At 41.5% G+C, this 19,637-nt stretch overlaps 1 protein-coding gene across 1 annotated transcript in view; it reads right to left on the bottom strand.

The window, feature by feature from the left end:
* Positions 1 to 19,637, bottom strand: part of prmt3 (protein arginine methyltransferase 3) — a 55,037-nt gene that overhangs the window by 24,610 nt on the left and 10,790 nt on the right. The window contains exons 10-11 of the mRNA XM_040125569.1: positions 18,027 to 18,126; positions 4,578 to 4,656 (exon numbers count right to left, since the gene is read on the bottom strand). Of these exons, the coding sequence (XP_039981503.1) occupies positions 4,578 to 4,656; positions 18,027 to 18,126 (179 nt within the window). The remainder of the gene's footprint in view (positions 1 to 4,577; positions 4,657 to 18,026; positions 18,127 to 19,637) is intronic.

Raw genomic sequence — 19,637 nt, forward strand, 5'->3', positions numbered from 1 at the left:
AAACAGCTGAGGCAAACTACAAAAACATGCAGACAGCACGAAGACATTTATAAAAAAGGTAAGCTAATGCAACTATCAAGTGCCTTGGATGTGGAGGTAACGTTAATGTTACTTCCAGTCGGCTATCTTTCTTGTTGCCATCAGGAGGAGTGAGTAAATTCCAGGATTAATGTTGGGGGTCCATCTAAATCGTCCTCTAGATGCTAAACAAAGATCACAGTACTGATGTAATCCAACGATTATAGCGTCTCCTCTCAAACTAAACCCAGAAAATGAGCAGTATTTTAGTGAGTGAATCCAGCTTCCTAATGACAGCACAGCACAGGTAGCTGCAGTGACGCTAGGTCAGCAGGAACAACTGTACTTGGGTAGATTAAAGAGAGTGGTTCTGTTCAGAGTTTGGGAATACTAACTGGATTTACCGAGCGGCGTCAGTCAGTACTACTGCAGAGCAGTGGGACAAGGACGCCTTGTGAGAGACACCGGCAACCGTGGTAACTGTAAACAAAGATGGCGACAGCTGTGGCCTCAAAATGCACTGAAGACATAAAAATTTAAAACGTGTCAGTGACGAAAACTAAACTAAAATATCTTTAGTTTTGTTGACTAAAGCTAAACTAAAACTAAAACAGAAAAAAAACCATTGACTAAAATTTGACTAAGACTAATACACATTTTTGTCAAGGGACTGAGATTAAAACTAAACCAGCTGCCAAAATTAACGTATCCCTGTCTGAACTGATGCATTGAGCTCTGTATATTAGCCTACCAGATGCTATGTTTAGCTATAGTTAACAAGCTGATTAGTTTCCTCTCAAACGCAACACAGACATTAACGTGATCTTTGAAATAGGGCCGGTGTATTTTATATATATATAAAAAATGTTTAAAATACCTTATGGATGGCAGAGGAACTGATTATGAAGCAGGAATGGTTTGAGAAGTTTCTATGAACGTTTTGATACTTTTCAGCCATAAAAACCTGAGGTTAAAAAACGTCACTTATCAAAACAAAATTTATAAAATGCTTTACAGGAAGAAGAAAAGAAGAAAGAGGTGGATAAAAGAAAGAAAAAATCATCTGACCGGAATCAGTTGTAACTGCTGTGAAACCAACCTGACCCCATACGTCGTTCTCCATAAAGGAGCCAACTGCAAACTTTTGTACAGGTATTTTTTATTATTTAAAAAATAAAAGCCTGTTATTTTGCCAAGCATGCGTGTTAGTGCGCAGTCTCACACAACCTTTGACACATCGGACCATAAAATGGGTGAATGGATGGTGACAGCTCAGTGATGGGCAACTAGTGGCCCCTAATTATTAACTGAAGACTGCTTGTGACCCTGTGAGTGTCACGATACCCAGTAACTGTGCACACACATACACACACAAACAGCAGATTTGTCACTTCATTTTACTCCGATTACTGGACCGAGTGAGTAATTATGAGGGCCAGGTGAGAGGAGGGGGGAGAGCTGCTGATTGGGCAGAATTGGGACAGGCCCGTCTGCGAGACACACTGAAAAAGAAATAGAGACGGAGACGAACAGGCGAAGGAAGGAGTGCTGTGCTGTGGATGGAGCTGGAGAAAGACAATGGGGGGGGGGGGTACACAGGCATCCCCAGATTCATGGCTTTGACATCTGCGTCCTTCTCGACTCGCTGCTCACAACCCGTTTGTCATGCCCCCCCCCCCACCCCCCACCATCTTCTCTTGCTCTCTCTCTCTCCACCATTGGTCAGCTGTGAAAGAGGGAAAGATGGTGTGGGAGGAGGCATGGGACAAAACAGATCCCTTTTCCCTGGACGCTGTGCTGTGCCGTGCCAGGCATGTGGGGACACATTTAAGGATGACGGGGAGGTTAATGTAGTGGGGAGAATGAAGGAGCCGCTGTAACTCTGATCTAATGTAGCTTAAACACACATACAGTAGCAGTGCTGTAGGGCTGGACTAATAACTCACCACAGCCATGTGCCTACACAGTAAAAAACTGAAATATACTTAAGAAGAGAAGTTGATGTGACACAATTGCTGTATAATGATCAGCATTCAATAAGTTAAAAAGTTAAGGTAGGTTGCCTTGTTTTGTTTTGTTACTGTCTCAGAAATAAAATGAAACAACCTGACTGTCCTGCCTCCGTGTAACTGTCAGGGATAATGCTCAACGAGATGGAGAGAGTTATAGAAAAATAAAGTCATTTGGTCACACAACTGTTGCAAGTAATAAAAATACAAGCATTGTGCATATATGATTTAGGACTATACGCTCTTTAAATAGAAACTGTTTTGGGATTATGGTCATCAGACTTAACAACATTCCTTTACTACTCCAATAAACAGAGAAAGACAAAGTCTCGGAGCAGCTGATAATGGTTCATAAAATGAGACTGCTGCAGTGATGCATATGCAGATGATGCATATGACCATTGCCCAACAAAAGTTCAGTGGTCTCTTTGAATGTGATATAACATAACATAAACAAAGAAGAGCCATCCTGGAGGGACATATCATTTGTACTGGGAATATGTAGCTTAAAAAAAAAAAAAGACTGCCCTATTTTAATTTCATGTTCCCATATTACAGCAGCATTATAGAGGATACCCAGTGCTCCACTTGTTCACGTCGATGGTGCCGTCAAGACCACCTTCCTGCTTTTGAGTGTTTTCATATTACTCCCCACAATGCTCACTGGCAGTTGATCCAGGGAGAGCAGTGTTCTCCCGTGTTGGGAGTGTCACGGTTAAAGGCTCATGACGAACCATACGTGTCCTCTGACCTGTCTCTTTCTGACTCACTGAGGTCGCACCATCGCCTGTCCAATCTCCCACGCTAACAGATCTGTCTCTGTAGGTTGAGTTTGACCTCTCTCTCGTGTCCCAAGGAGCCACTACAGGCAGTGTGGTGGAACCGTTCCTTAGTTGGGTCACAGTTGGCACAAGCCATTAAATCTGTTCAGTGGCAGGGATGGGATGACCCCAGAGACACACGCATACACACAAACACACACACAGAGGCAAATGCCTGAAGAAAACGGTCTCTTCGTAAGTATCAAGCTGTAGTCTTAGTGCAGCTTAGGGTTTTATTACTTTGACTCAAATACCCCATTTGAAAGGGAAACTATCTGTCTTTTGTTTCTAGGATTTTAACTATTTTGTCTTTTTCTTTTGCGGTTACGTGAAGAATCAAATGAAATAAAGCGTGACAGGAGCACAACAACATGTTGAGTTGCATACGAGCTCAGACCAACATTGCCAAGTTGCTACTGAGGAAAAATGTGAAGGTACAGAAGCCGAACTCAGCTACTGTTTGCATGTCTCTCCTCTTCGCCCATCCTTCAGGCCAGCCATACAGGAGACATGTTGTCTTTAAAACAGCTGTGTGTCATTTTCAGGTGGGCTGCTGAGCCTCCCCACTGCTGGAGCCATTCACACTCAGCTATTTGTTAAACCACCTCTGAGCGTTGCTCTGATTAGAAGGCGGAACCCTCCTTCCCACTTTCAAGCCCTAAAAGAAAAAAATAAGGGAAATATCCCTCACACATTTCTGGCTTTTCTCGGATTGGATTGCATAAATCGAGGGAAGTACTGCACACAGTAACCTGTGTACAATTTGACACACCCAGTGGGATAAACAGGAAAACCACTCCAATCATTCCCAAGTGTGTTACTTTCAATAACCAAGGGGTTATTACAAGGTTTCTCCCAGATTACATTTGGGGTAAATCTGACCTCAGTATCACTCTGCACTGTCCCACCCCAACTATTCAATGGCAATGCAAACAGCCTGTAATGTGTTGTAGTACAAACATATTAAAATATTACTTTGTTCAGTTTGCCAACACAAGCATATACATACACTGCATGTGGATAATCGCATCAATAGTGCAAACATTGTACGATTTGCAGAGGAAAAACTCTAAATGTCATTTTTGGGGTTTAAAACTAGAGCTAGACTAATTTCCTACTTTGGAAATGTAATGCCTGCTGAGAAGCTGACCAGTGCCATTTGATCAAACCACAGATTTTCAAGGGCTGTTCTCCATTTTGTTGTGCCAGCCTGCCACTTGTTATGTAGCAGCAATGACAGGGAAATTCACTTAATTGCTAACAGCTGATAAGCAAGCAGCAGCATGCAGTGGCGATGCGGTGGTTGACCTTAGTTTAGTCTTGTCACTGCTTTCTGGTGTTGGCAGAGACAGTACACTAACTTTTCCATTTGAATCAATTAATTATATGTCACGTTAAATAAGTATTTATTAGTCTGTATTGTGTACAATGCAGTTGGTACATGTGATATTTTGTTACACTGCTGTATGGAGCTTTTTGATTCAGGTGCGCCGAACTGAAATTGAGTGGAAACCGTGCCCAGTTGGCACAAACCTGCACTGTACTGGTCAGGTTTTGTAGCGCACCCAAGAGATTCTGAACATACTGTAAAAAAAAGTTTCACACCCCCCAAATGGTGGAAGGTGGGTTTTGCTCTATGTGACACTATAGCAGAGCCACGCCCCTTGACACCTTCTAATTGAACTATCCTTTTGTGCTTCGTCAATTTTGTAGCGAGGACCGGACCTACCTGAGCCACCGTCAGCCAAGTAGAGGTCTCTGGCGTACAGGACAGAGTCCAACATGGACTCGAACAGCAAGAAGTAACCCTGAAAGAGAGGAAATACATGTTAAGATCTCAAGATCTTGTGGCAGAAATTTACTGAACAAAAGACAAAAGCAGCTTTTCATTCACTATCATCAGGTATCCTTGACTGCTCAAGGCATGTAATAAACTGCTGGACAATTAAATTATTTTTTTAATCCAGCATCACTACGGTGAAAATTTGAATTAGCAGTAACTGTGAATCGAATAAGTGCTCACGTGGTCTGCCACCCAGCATCCAAAGGTTTGACCCTGGGCTGACCTCGTGTTCTGCTCCAGTAGACGGCACATTAACCGTGGTATTATTTCATTAATGCCGAAATTGAGTTTTGTCCACATCTTGTTGGCTTTGACTTGAGTGGCAGATACTGCTGACAAATGGCTTTTTCTACCTGCTACCCCTTCAACCAGCAGACCAACCAATCGGATAAGCTTGAGCTGCAGCGCTTCAAAATGTTATTTGTGAGCACAACATCTGGGCCGGTTCAAACATACGGGAGGGCATATCTCCATCAGGGAAAAGGAGGTGGAGCAAAATCAGTACAAGAACATTTTACTGGAAACTTCTGACCCATATCAGTCCCTTTCAAAGCCCTGACACTGACTGTCTGCTCCAGGAAAAAAAACACCGTTCAGTGCTTTCGGATCTGTGTTTTAAGATCAAAAATAGAGCATAAGAAAAATCAGCAGATTCAGTTTTCAATCTGGATGTAATATTCATTCACAGTGAATACTTTACTTTGGGCATGACTCATAAAAGTGCTGAAAAGAAAAACAAGGAGAAATCAATGGGATAACAAAGAGCTTTGATAGTGCTATTGTGGTGTATTTTGTATTTTTGGAAAGTTTAATATTTTTGAATATATGGGAAATTGCTCGCCACTCCTACATTTGGAGAACTGGACCCATCCAAGCAAGATGCAAGCAGCTCTACAGTGATACAACTGATGACATTTGTAATGTGAACTAGTATGAAAGAAAAAATAATAAAAACAAAATGGCCCGAGTAATGTTTAAGAATATAAACATAATATGTCTGATTTATCTTCAGTGAAGGGACAGAAGGACAGGGAGAGGTGAGGGACAGGATAGAAGACAAAGAGTGAATGAAGGGAGTGTGTGTGTGTGTGTGTGTGTATGATGAAGAGAAATTGGAAGGGAGGAGAGAGGAAGAGCAAGACAGAGTGATATGGAGAGAATGCAGTGGCCAGCTGAATAGTAATTTAGTGAGATAAGAGCCTTATTATTGAAATAAAGACAACATACTATAGGAGAGAGGAGAGGAGAGCAAGCAGCAGGCAAACAGGGGAAACAGCCCTGATTTATAACTCCAACCCTAAAAATCGTCCCCATCTCTGTCATACGCCTGAGCTGATAATGATGACATCGATGAAGCTGATATAACCGACTCATCCTCCGCGAGGCGATAAGGGGGAAACATGCTCTGTGTTTATCGACGGCGGATTGGTCTCGAACCAAAGTCAGACCGGCGGATCGTCTGCTGCTGACTGTTGTGTTCCAGTCGACGTCCTTAGCGGCAGATCATTTTTAAAACCCTCACACAGCGTACGCTTGCCTCGTAATTTAGAGCCCAATTTCACAGGACACTGATTCACTTGAAGGAATGAGGATATGAGAGAAAGAGAGATGCTTTACTTTACACTTTACTTTTATTGTCCAAAATGCTCCAGGATTACTGCTCCTAATGCTGCCTTCCACGTCCTGCCAGCATCATGTACCACACCTCCCTAATTTACACATCTTCGATAATAATGACCAAAAATACAGATCCAAGTCTGTGCCATTAGACTGGCATGTGAGGAGGGCCGGACATGAAGCATTACTACTAAAGTTTGACTGAGGCTGATGTAGAAGCTTTGGGCTGTAACGGCGTTCAACTCGAGAGAATCAGTGAACTGACAGCTAAATGTCTACTTATTGTTTCAGTCACACCTGCTGTCTGATATAACAAGGAAGGTGTTACAAAGTTGGACTTTTAATGATAAAAAGGCATCCGTCGGGACATCCGTTTTGATATTTAAATGATCAGAATACAGTATTCAAATGCATCCCTGACAGTTTAATCCAACTCTGACCCACAGTGACTCAGGCATGATTTAAAGACTTTTTCATTTTAAAAAAATAACATTTCGATTTAAGGTAATTTTCTTGGAAAATTGCAGACTCCAGTTGTAGCACCCTCACAGGCTCGGACTGTATAATGTTTAAAATGCTAAAAGAGAACGAAAAGAGAGAGAGAGAGGATCCATCGCCACGCCAATACCCTGCGCAACAGACAGCAACATAGTGATGGACAACATGCGATGATAACACAACGTACACAAGTGTTACCGTCCATTCTGCTTGGTGGACAGAACAATGTTTCATATAAAGATCAGTTTGGTGGAGGTTGTGTAGGTTTGCAGGCCTACAAGAGGTGTCGATCATTTATGACACGAGAGCATCACCTGAGCGTAAACAACTGAGCCTGTTACACCGCAAACTATATCCATATGTTGCGTTGAGTCCTGAAATAGTATTCAGACAGTTTGGGACCATTGCTTGTCAAGTGTGTTAGCAATTAAGTTATTCAAGTTATTATTCATGACGCGTTAGCTAACAAGCTAAAGACTAATGATAATAATTTAAAAAAAAAAAAGAGTCTGCTGGGGTTTGTTCAGAGTTACAAAACTGTGAAAAGGCAGTAACACCACCACGAGTACTGAACTTCGGAGATGCTGCATGCAGTTGGTAAATGGAGCCAACGTGCAAGCTAACTACTCACTAAACCACAATATTTCATATTTGTACATCTTTCGAATACACATACTCAACTTATTTGTGGTTTAATGAGTAGTTAGCTTGCACATTGGATCCATTCACACAAAAAAATCCTTTGGATATATTGGAAAACAAATCCAACAAATCAGACCAGCTGCTTCCCAGCTAGCTATTTCCTCCTGCTTCTAGTTTACTTTCTAGGGCAGGCTAAACAGGTCATTAGTACCTCTGTATTGAACACCCAGAGATTAAATTGATATTGATCTTCAAATGTCTCGGTAAAAAAAACAAGTAAGCTGCATGTCAAAATACTGAAGTATTCCTTTAAGGGTTAAGGCCTTTGCTGGTTTACTGTCCTGTATCACAAAACGATCTTAATGCACCTGCTATCGCTGACATGTTAGTTGATCAATACCAGTGGATCAAATAAGAGTGATCCACCTGGTTTAAAAAATTAGTTAGTTGTTGAAAATTGTCAGGTGAAAACTGCACTAAGAAAAAAAAAAAAAAAGACTATCTGCCTCACTCTCTTTTATCTCACTTCCCTCTATCTTTTGAGATTAAATCTCAACACCAGACTTTTCACAAACTTTTTTGATACCATTTCCACCAATCGATTTGTCTCTCTCCGGGCTCAGCGACACAGACAGGCGGAGGTGTTAAGAGTGAGGAAACAGCTCCGTTTACTGTCGGGCAGCCAGGCTGAAGCGAGCCATGCTCTGCAGTATAGTCACTGTGCATTTCCATAAAAGAGACTCATGAAAACCTAATGAGAATGGGCTGGAGCAGCTTATACACATTAGCAAAATTAGCATATAAAACACATTCCCCTGAACGGGCTACCACACAGACACACACACACACTCAACCACACATCTACATAGACAACAATGCACACACACAAGCACACACACAAAAAAAAATTGCAAACACACTTTTACAGCTGTGTTACTTTCATCAAGGGCTTTACCTGTTTCACTGAGTTATCAGTGTCCTTAACTTCACACAAAAGTCTATTACGTACGAGGTTTTTTTTTATAAACTCTACACAGAGAACTTTTATAATTACTGTTGAAATGTTTTCATCTCTTTAGTTGCTGAAGGCAGAGTAGAAAAAAAGGTTAGTGTGCTACAATTTAAAGATTCCATGTCAGTTATAGGTACCAAGAGGAATGTGGGCACAAAATCTGCATCAGCAATTTACACTCTCCTCCGCCCTCCAGTACCTCCTCTCTCCTTCTGCATTCAACGCACGTTTTCCTCAATTACTGCAGATCATCATCACTCCCATTCCCGGGAGGGCCAAGGCAAAATAAAGGAGATGGTGTGCATGCATGAATGTGTGTGTTCCTGGATGTGTGTGTGTGTGTGTGTGTGTGTGTGTGAGGGGGAATACTTCCATGCTTCACTGCATATTGAAGGCAGCACCTCTATATCAACAAACCTCCTCTATACTAGTCCATGGTCAGATTACACCAAATTAGCATAAACATATCACACACATCCCTGTAATAGATTTTAGTGTGTTATTCCTTGGTAAGTGTATATAGGGTAGGTTTCAGTATCAGCCTAATTTCCATTTAAAGCCATGCAGATGAGGGATGAAAGGGAAAGATACTGCAACAGCAAAGTAATCTGCGGTGTAGCTACAAGGTTATTAGAAGCAGTGGCTCTTCTGAAATCAATGATAAGGACATCATGTGTTTTTAGATGTCCCGATGATTAATATGGCCTGTAAAATACGATGTAGAAGATTTTAAGACATGAAAGATTTTAATGTGTTTTTATCACGTAGCGCAATTTTCAACCTTTATGTGGTTTGAAGAACGTGCATGTGTCCATTATCTTAATTTTTTGTGTAATTTCATGGCCCTGTATTTCTACCACTTTTTTTTCCATTACATCTTCACCTGCACAAAACAGACTGCACAGACATCAGAGATTTACAGACATTAGCTGTCAGCTAAAGTAGCAACCTTATGCACCGACCGTGTGTTGGGCATGTTTGTGTGTGTTTATGTGATGGCTCTGACTGCTCTCAGAACTCACTAGGAACTCCAGTGCGTTCATTTATTTTTTCCCCCATTGTATCTTCTTTTAAGTCTCGTCTCTGTACATTCATCAGAGTCTTTGATTAGTGTGCAGTTGGGTCTCTGCCTCAGTTTGCGCCAACCAGGAATTTGTGTATATTCCCATCCACTCCCATCATTGCAATGTCTTTGTATGCAATCATGCTGCATCTAAAATTAGCCTCACGTTCAGTCTGAACACATCTTTAAACAGCAGATCGACAGATCATCATGGGACACTAAAACTCTCAGCAGAAAGACAGGACACCTTTAAAAAAACTGAAGACCCCCTGTGAATCTTGTATTTGCCGACCCCCAGGGTGTGACCCTCTCCCCTTTGGCTGCAGTGATGTACTCGTTTTCCATTAGCGCCCCATGACACACCTGTCATACCTGGGTGTGGTTACAGGTGCGACAGTGTAGACTTCTGACCACACCCAACAAACTGGCTGTCTGGTGAGAGGTGAAACCGGCTGGAAACTTTCAACCAGAGAGGGCACTGAAACAGTCTGAAGTTACTCTTTAGGTTTAGCAGCTCTACAAAGAGCTGCTTTCATTATTTTCTGTTCTATAAAGTTCTTACCCAAATACAATTGAACAAATAAATGAATAAAGGGAGCATGACATGCGTAAATGTCTCGTTAGGTTTTACAAGCTGCTGGCAGCTGTAATGTGGAAAGAACCTCCGTTATGTCAGCCGTAAATGTCTTGACCAGATAGTTATAATACAGGCACACATCATTTCCCAACACATGAATTTACAGTTTGGATTTTGGGAAAGGCCCATTTACATGAAAACGCATTCTGTTTTAAAAGGTCAAGGTTTAAGTGTGCAGCATTAAAAAACAAAACAAAAACAAAAAAACAATCCACTGACTGATGCAGGATTATGGGTTTGGGTTTATGAGGATGTCTGTTAGAGGGATACATCAGACTGTCAGGTTCATGTTCTGCATGAAGCAGTGTTATTCAAACCAGAGAGCCGTTACCCCTTTACTTTGATTGTTTTGACCAGATGACAGAAATGCAAAATCGCATTTTGGATATATAGAGTATATATATAACTGTATTGAATTGCATTGTTGGTCTTTATATACCACCCTGCTCCTAGTAAATGGCTGCCTATATGGCAATATGTCTATGCCTCACTGTGCACGAAGGTGAAAAAAAAAGAAAAGAAAAAAAGTTGCATGATTTACTAACATGCAACACAGAAGTGTCTTTCTGACAGACTGTGTGACTAATCAACCACAGCACCTGAAATCTACCAAATATCAACAAGTGGGCTGAGTTTAATGCATCAGAAGTTTTGTTACACAAGCAGCTGGCTGAAATCCACTTCCTGGAGTGTTTGAAGGTCTTAGGGAAGCAAGCACAGGCAATGAATCCTCATTAGAACATGGACACACCTGTGGCACAGTCACTGTCTGTGTCTGTGTGTGTGTGTGTGTGTGTGTGTGCGTGTGTGCGTGTGTGTGCGTGTGTGTGACTGACAGCCAGTCACACTGAAGGACAGGATGACTGATGACTACCACCTTCTTCTAGGGCAGGTGAAGCTCCCAGCACTGATAATGAGGCTAAAGTGGAAGGGCTGCCCTTACTTTGACTTCACAACACTACCACACACAAGGATTCGGACTGTGTGCGTCTGCGCGTGCCAGTGCCACGTGTTTTGTAGTCAAACTATGTTCACCTCAAGGTAAAATATCAGAGGTGTGGGCACAAATAAATCCTCCGCAGCAGAGAAGTTGAACAGGGCTCTCTGACACTTTTCTTGTTCAGGGCTCCTTTCACATTTAATGAAACAGACTGAACACCCGCTCACCCAAAGTGAGTTACCACATACGCCAACAAGGATGCTACTCATGGATGCTGGCCCTTGCCTCTGTACACAAACTGTTATCAAAAAACAGGATGTATGATGCAGGTTCAGCATTGGCACTAAATGTCTAAATGTCCTTTCAAGGAAACGTCAAGACTTTGTTCCTATCATAATATTTCATATCATTAGTCCACCTTAACTGCACTGAGTTATGTTATAACACTTGAACTATATCAGACCTTTAGAATCAAAGTAGTATTGGGGCCATTATGTTCCAGATCCATTAGAAAGATTCAGGGCATTTATCGGTACCCGTGTTGGTACAGAATATTCACTAATGTCAGCGGTCTACAGAGCAGTCGTTAAACACTTATGAGCTCCAACTCAATATTTCAATATTTCTGAAGCTGGAAAGGACGGGACTTTCTAAATGCAGACTAGAAAGAGACAAGAAGCTGGTATAATCTGCAGGTTTGGTTGACAGCAGAGAAGAAAAGGAGAAAAGTCTTATTTAAAATGTGGCCAGAACTGCCTCAGCCCAGTATAACAAGACATTTCACAACAATATGGACAAAGAGAAAGGTTGGGAGAGCTTTCCATGGGTGGTACATAGGTAATCTAAGTAATTTTGTGTAGTGTATGATGCAAAATGTATCTTATGCAAGGTATATTACAATCAGTTTCAAAACTAATTGAGATTTTAAAATTTAGACGACCTGAGAACAACCTCGCACAAAACAACAACATGTCTCCGGGCTGCATTGGCTCCTATTGGTGTAGAAATTGATCTCTGGGTTTTCTCTTTTCCGATTTCTCTCTAACTGATTGCTCAACTTGCGAAAACTAAGGAACTGGTAGCGTGACGGACTGGCATCGCATCGCGTCTCGTACCGTCGTCATTGGACGCACGTCACGTGAGGCTCATCGCACACACCGGATTCACCCTACAGACAGAAGTAGTGGTAAAGGCACAACACCTGGAACGAGCCAGGAGGTGGATGTGAAGCTGCTTTGCTAGAGAGCTGAAAGGCGAAGCTAGAAAATAGGACGATGACGTATGCCGATGAGGTAACGCGCATCAAAACTCGCGATGGCACCTGTCAAGACTCCGCCAGTATGCGGACTTACATAGGAAACGCTAGTGAAACATTTCTTTCTTTCTAAAGACCATTATAGCTGCTGGGTATATCTAATGGATGTCATGTTATCTACGTTATTACAGTTACCCACAATTTTGGAAAATAAATTCTACGAAAATAGAGTCAGATATACAGAGTATGTCAGTGTTAGGTCACTGTCTCCATGTTAGTGACTTTAGGGTGGACTTTTCCATTGAATGCAGATATGTCTTGTTTGTGGTTTGTCACTAGAAAGTGATTTTCAGAGCTGATTTTAAGGCTTCGGTTATTAATGCTGACTCTACTACTATGTAACAAAAGTTTGTTAAAGCCAACTCTGCTTTGACAGTCTACTCTGATGTCCGTATTTGTATGAATGTGCCATTTACGCTGTGAAGCCAGCAGGCCCATCACCCTTGACTGATCTTGGAGTAACAATCTTTATTTAGCCCTTGAGGAACTCAGCTCTCCTCCTCCCCGTCGGCCCCCCGAGTCTCTTATCCTATCTGGACGGTTTGTTTTTCGGTGTGCTTGAGAGAGAGGACCGATCAATGATATGAGTTATGAAATGACAGTGGTTCTGCTAAAGGCAGTCTCTCAAACACTGCCACAGCAGACACTCTTTTGCCCGCTTCTACTACTCCACCACCACCACGGATACATCTCATTCATCACCCATCTCTGTCTATTAACCCTGTAACCACCATTTGTCTGCTATGTCCACGACTCTGACGGCTGAACATCAGTGATATAATCCTCTATTTCTCTTCCATAACAGCCTTTAATTGTCAGGGAAGTAACTTATTACTTCATGAAAAAACTTTTAAGGTTATCTCTCTAAAGCTACAATATGCTGATATGTGGATAGTTACGGCTCTTTTTTTAAAAAACCCTTTTAATCATCATTACTGACATCTGCTATTTATGATACCATTTCATTTGGTCATGATGACACTTTATAAATAAAGAAATAACTGATGGTCATTTACAGAGCACCATTATAAAACTGTGAGTAATACAGGTTTCAATACATGTCCATAATTACATAATAATATAAAATGTCCACTGCAATGTGAGAGTGAAACACAGCATCTGTAAAGATGGCTGATAAACTGATGGAAATGTAATTAAAGGAATACACTGACATTTTGGGAAATTTGCTTATTTCCTGTAATACAGAGAGTTAGATGAGAAAATCAATCAATTCCTTTAATGTGTTAGACAGATTTTTTTAGTTTAAGTTTTATTAATTCAGTAAGTGTCTTTGAGATCATCATCTTGTTCGCAAGAGAGTGTCTACATCCTTGTGCATCCAACCCAGGGGTAACACATGTTAGCCTAGCTTACCACGAAGACGAGAAGGAGGGGTGAAATTATTAGCCTGGTTTAAAAGTGCAAAGTTCTGCTCGGGGTTACAACAACGTTTACGATGGCGACAGGACTTCTGAGATGCTGCGTGCTGTCACCGAGCCCATCTCTTGCCGTTGCTCACAAAATGGCTCCCGTGTGTAAATCCAATTTAACACATGTTAAATATACACATACAAGTCTAAATAGGACAGCTATGGGGATTGTTTGAGTCCTTTAATGGGTCTTAAAGCTAGCAGGTTCCCCTTTGACCATTTCTAGCACGACAAAGCAATGTTGCTAAATTAATTGTGTACGTCCCTGATGTAAACACTTCAAAGTTGTAGAGACAAGCTGTCATCCTGTTCTAGAGTTATTCATTCTCATTTTTTTTTAATTACATAGTGTATTAGTTTACAGTCTCTCTGGAATGAATACTGTTTCAAAGTCCTGAACATTTTTCACTGAACGCCTTCCACTCAATACAGACTACTTTCCAGGCCACAGAACAACACTTTCAATCACTGTACATGTGATGACACAGTAGATGAATGTTGTTCTTGTTTTGCTTTTTTAAAGGAGCGATGCTTTTCTTTGCCAGTAGACCCGAGGCTCACTCTCTTGATCCAGAAAGCATGGATTTGTTGGCCTAATAATTCTACATATTTCAGATTAATTACACTTTTCAGTGACAACAGACTCGCTAGACTGTTATACTATACTTTGTACGTACTAACTTACTTGAGGGTAGCTATGAAAAAAGTTCTCAGTTTTCAGTTCTGGTCTTCCAACTGAGTTTTTCCTTTTTATCCTTTTCCTTTTTATTTCACTAATCCTGTATTTCTAGAAACTACAAAGCATGCAGCTTCTATACACAGAAGAAATGCTGGCTGTTAATCCATTCTTAGTTACAGAATTCCCCCTGTGCATCTTTGCCATTGCTGTGATCCAATTAGGCCATTCTCTGGTGGCCCTAGCGAGCCTCCAATCTGTGTTAGTGTGCGTGTGTGTGTGCGTGTTTGAGTGTATTTTCAGCAGGGTCACACAAGACCAGCGGCATGCATTAAAGCCATGTCAGGCCAAGGTATTAACCCTTGATCAAAGTCACAAAGATACAGCATTTTTGATGTTGTTTTGCCTCAATAATTTGCCAACTTTACAGTTGAAAGCGACAAGGATGTTTGGTCATAATGCGGGGAGGAACTACCAACTAGGCCAAGAATATTCAAAGTGACTTTAAAGAAACTGCTGTATCTTATTACAGAGAGCCAAACAAACTCACATTATTCCAATAAGGACGTAATTGGCCTTTTTCCATCATGCCATGATCAATCACAATATTATTTCATGCTGAATACTGCCCAAGTAGTTTTCCACACAACAGCTGGGCACGGTAATCAAAGTTGTTTACCTTGCTTAGGAGTTGCCTACAGCTCTTTCTCTAATAGCTCTCTGTGGCTGCTCCTTCTTGTTCCATTACTCCCTGTAATATTTAATACTGATCTACTGTTTTATTGGCCTATTTCAGATGAACAGCCACTGTCAGTGCTAACCTCAGTGACGAATATGTTGCGTTTCCTGTGACTGCTTCACAGTAAAAGCCGGCTGAGCGCCTTCAACGTCAACCAGCTGCAGTAGGAGACGATGTTAGGTTTGCATGTTTTTGCAGTAACTCAAAACAGCTCTGATATGGCTGTAAGAGAATTGCCAGTAAACAGTCAGGCAGATATCAACGAGATAAAACACTAACGCTGGATTATATGCAAGGATCATTTCCTGTGTCTCCAGGGTGAGAATGGGGGACTCCGCAGCTGACTAGGAAAACTACCATATAGAAAGTTAATTACAGAATTTTAATACATTGAATGTTCGGCTTGTCAAACAATGTTATTCATTTGTTTTAAGCAATTTCATGAATGGTTTTAATGGTTAATTTGAAATCAGATTATTGATTTTTTTTAGTAAAAGGTTTTTTCTGATATAAGGTTATTTAAGAGACTCTGGTTAATGAGGGCTCAATCTTGCATCCTGTTCATACACTAAATGTAATTAGCAAATTATCATTCTATAAACTATAGAACTATAGATTTATATGTTTGAAAATGAATAAATTCAATGATGTCAAAAATTCACAAAGAAGGTAAAAAAAAAAAAAAAAACATAAAACACAGCACTGGTGATTTATATGACTACTCTGAAAAAAAGGCATCTGAAGCAAAAAGTAAGAAGAAAAACTCATACAAGAGTGATGACACCTCCAGAATCTCTCTGAGATAATAAGATACTACCTGGCTATAAGACGAAGTCGTTGTAGTTTGATAAACTCTAAAGTCATTTACACTCGGAAAAATGTCTAGAAAGTCTACTCCTATGACAAGTGTCATTTTTCAATTTTATACAGGCAGATTGGAGGGCAGCTTCTGAAGTCCTGGCCACTCTGTGAAATGTCTGCCATCTCTGCCGTGATGAGAAGCGACTAGAGGATTCTTAGATTTATTAGTGCTCTGTGAGCTAGTGTCATCAGAGATTAGCCCCCCTATCCTTCACCGTTCCACCGGCACGTCACCACACCGAATTTCAATTTCCCCGGTGAGAGGATGGGGAGGCTCTGGCTGGTGACCCCTGCTCACGACCCTGGGGTTTCACGATGGATGGGGGGGGGGGGGATACGGGAGGCTCATGAATTAAGGATGACTTCAGCGGTGCGTTCAACTTTGGCCGTCCCGCCCGTATCGCCACAGAGAATCTCCCTGATAAATGGGCATCAAGTGGAAGGAAGACTGCTCTTCCTAGTTTGGTATTTGGAGGAGCTCATGGTCGAGGTTAGGCCTGTGTAAGCCATTTTTAAAGCATGCGTCACTGCTGCTGGCACCTTGGATTCTGCAAACTCATTGGCTGGTAAAGGACCAATCTGAGGTTAAGTTATGCGTCTACATTTTGAGTATATGCACATATGCGTTCAAAGAGTTCTACTGTTGGACGGAAAAAAAGCTTCCAAGATATCTTCCCAACACACATATGGGCAAACTTATTGGCTTCAGAACAGGCCAAAAAGTAGACGGATATGTAAATATATTTTAAGATCCAGGCAAAACCAGTAGTTCCCATTAATAGCGCAGATGCAAATTCTATTGGCCAGAAAAGATCCATTTTAAAAAGAACGACCTGGCATGTTGAGGTCTAGTCCGGTCACCGCCAGCGAGCTTGTGAACTAAAGCACCTCTCAAAGTATGACGGGGCCCAGTGCAGTGCTCCCTATCACAGGTTTTTGGTTTGCTATGGTGTATGGAGGATTCTCAATGTAGTAAATGCATATACATGACATCAAAAGGGCTTTGAGCTTTTTGTTAAGCATGTTAAGTTGCCAACATGTTTGTTATAGAGGGAGAGAGACAAGAAAATTTGAAGACTGACTTGTTTCAAGTTGACACTGACTGACTTCTGTGGAGTGTGAATTATTTGTCACTGCCCTGTTAAACAATCGGTGCTATCACGCTATTCAAATTGGCAGATGTTGTTTTGTAGTACTATCCTCTAGTTTACAATGGACCTCTCTCATAGTGCACATTTTCACCTGTCAAACACAGGTTTAACAAATACAATAATAATGGTTGCATTACATTTTGGGTGTTCATTGTTGAAATTGTAGTTCCATAGTTGTAATTGTGCACACTGGTTTTGTTGGTATGGCTTAGAGGAAACACCTGAAAATTGAGCCTTTGTTAATGTTATTACTTGTGTCGATGTATGTATTGACACACCCAAAAAAAGAGTTGTATTGTATCGGGTAGCACCGTACTGGGTACCTGCTATGTTTTAAGACTATGTCCAGTCTTTAGCCATTTGTCAGTGGAACTAACTTTCCACTATGTACATCTTAACTCAGACGCATTTTATACACAGAGGCCTCTTCAAAACCTCTTCATATCCACTCAAAAATGGAATTCTATCGCTTGAGCATATGTTAACGCCATGTTTTCCCTTTTTTTGTTTGAATCCATGCAAATCACACAGGAGCATCTTGGTGAAAGAGATGGACTCCTGAAATTTAATCTTTACTAATTCACATTTTCAGGCATCAATATAAACGAATCAATTTTTGAGTTGGAATTGAACTTGCATCATTTTTTTTTAATGACGCTTTAGAGGTAGAAGGCTTTGACCCGATTGGCACTCCTGCATTCCCAAAAACCGCTACATTATGTATATGCGCACACATCCGTAAATATGTACTGACCATCCATTCTGAGATGATGATGTCCACCTTCTCCACAGGGAGGTTGATGTCTTCTATGCGGCCTTTGATCAGAGTGATCTTGTCCTCCAACTGGTTGCACCTGTGGGAAACATGCAAGAGTCAGAGGGCTTGGAAACACAAGCCTTTCCAATTATACATCACCAAGCATCCAACAAACCAATGGTTCAAGAGTGCACTTTGTAGTTTTGCTGCGGTGTCCCTTCACTGTTCAAAAAGGTGGATACTGCAAGCCCTGCAAATGCCAGTTACACCAATTAGACTATCATATTTAAGGAGAATTAGTTGATTTTTTTGGCCACTTGGTGGCCGCGGCACAAGGTTTATATGGTGAACCTGTCAGCAAACAGCTGCCCTCGTACACATACAGCAGGCACAGAGCAACATTAGCTTTGATTTGGAGTCATGCTTCAGGTCACCAGCTGATTTTAGGTCCAATATTCACTGTACTTTTAGCTATAGTCTCTACCAACTCCTGAGGGAAATGTACGACTGCTCAGTTGCTAAATTCTTTACTGGAAGGTTGTCAGCTTTGTCTGTCTGCCTTTTTGTGCTGGGCTGGTATCATAGACCGGGTTTATCAGAGCTTTTTCACTGAAAACAGTTGCCCGACCTGCCTACTGGGGTTGACGAGAGCAGTGACAGTGAACCAAAACAGTAAAGCTGGAGGTGGCAAAAACAAAACAAAATGAGCTGAAAACAGTCCACAGAGCAGAGGGGAGTAGGGTGATAATTCTCTGTGGGTTCATCACAATAAATGACCCCTTTCATCTCTCACGTAGTCATTTGACCCCTTGTTAACATAAAAAACGAGATGGGTGCAGCTTTAAGTCACTCAAGATAGGGGGGACAAGTCAACTGACAAGGACATCAGAGTCACGTCAACTACAAACAACTTTCCAAAATGGATGATGTACAGTATATATCTAGATATGTATCCAAACTGTGCAACAATCAAATTTCTCTCTGTTCTTAGGCAATTTTCAAATTTGTCACGATCTGTAAATGAGCCGTTTGGGGAGTGTGAAAGGTGGGAAACTGTAACTGTAGGCCTGCAGAGGTGTCAGGCCCAGGTAGGAACTGTAAGATCGGTGCTGCTGTTTAAATGATCCTTCCTTTCCAGTCTGGGAATCAATCTCTGTGAATATTCCATTATCATGACAGCTAATGTTACCGAGGACAGAACAATTACTCACAGCAGCCCAGAGAGCATTTCTGTAGCAGCGATCCTTATCTTCAACTGTCTCTTCCCTCTCTGCTACACTGCTACCGCTGCTATCACCTCCTCCCAGAATCCACCCCCCAACACACACACACACACACACACACACACACACACACACACACACACACACACACACACACACACACACACAGCCCTCACTCAGAACCCCCCACCCCCTCTACCTTTCACAATAGGGAAACACTGTAATCTCATTATTGGGGTAATTTGGAGGACAATGTCAGGACTCTGGGGAGAGAGTCAGTATCTGTGCAGCTTTGTATTTGTCTGTGTATGTGCATGTGTGTCTGTGAGAAGAGGGGGGAGAACCGCTATACATTACATCAGAGGAAATTAGTCTTTGCAAAACA

Source organism: Xiphias gladius, chromosome 1, assembly GCF_016859285.1.
Source record: "Xiphias gladius isolate SHS-SW01 ecotype Sanya breed wild chromosome 1, ASM1685928v1, whole genome shotgun sequence".
In the NCBI taxonomy this organism is placed as follows: domain Eukaryota; kingdom Metazoa; phylum Chordata; class Actinopteri; order Istiophoriformes; family Xiphiidae; genus Xiphias; species Xiphias gladius.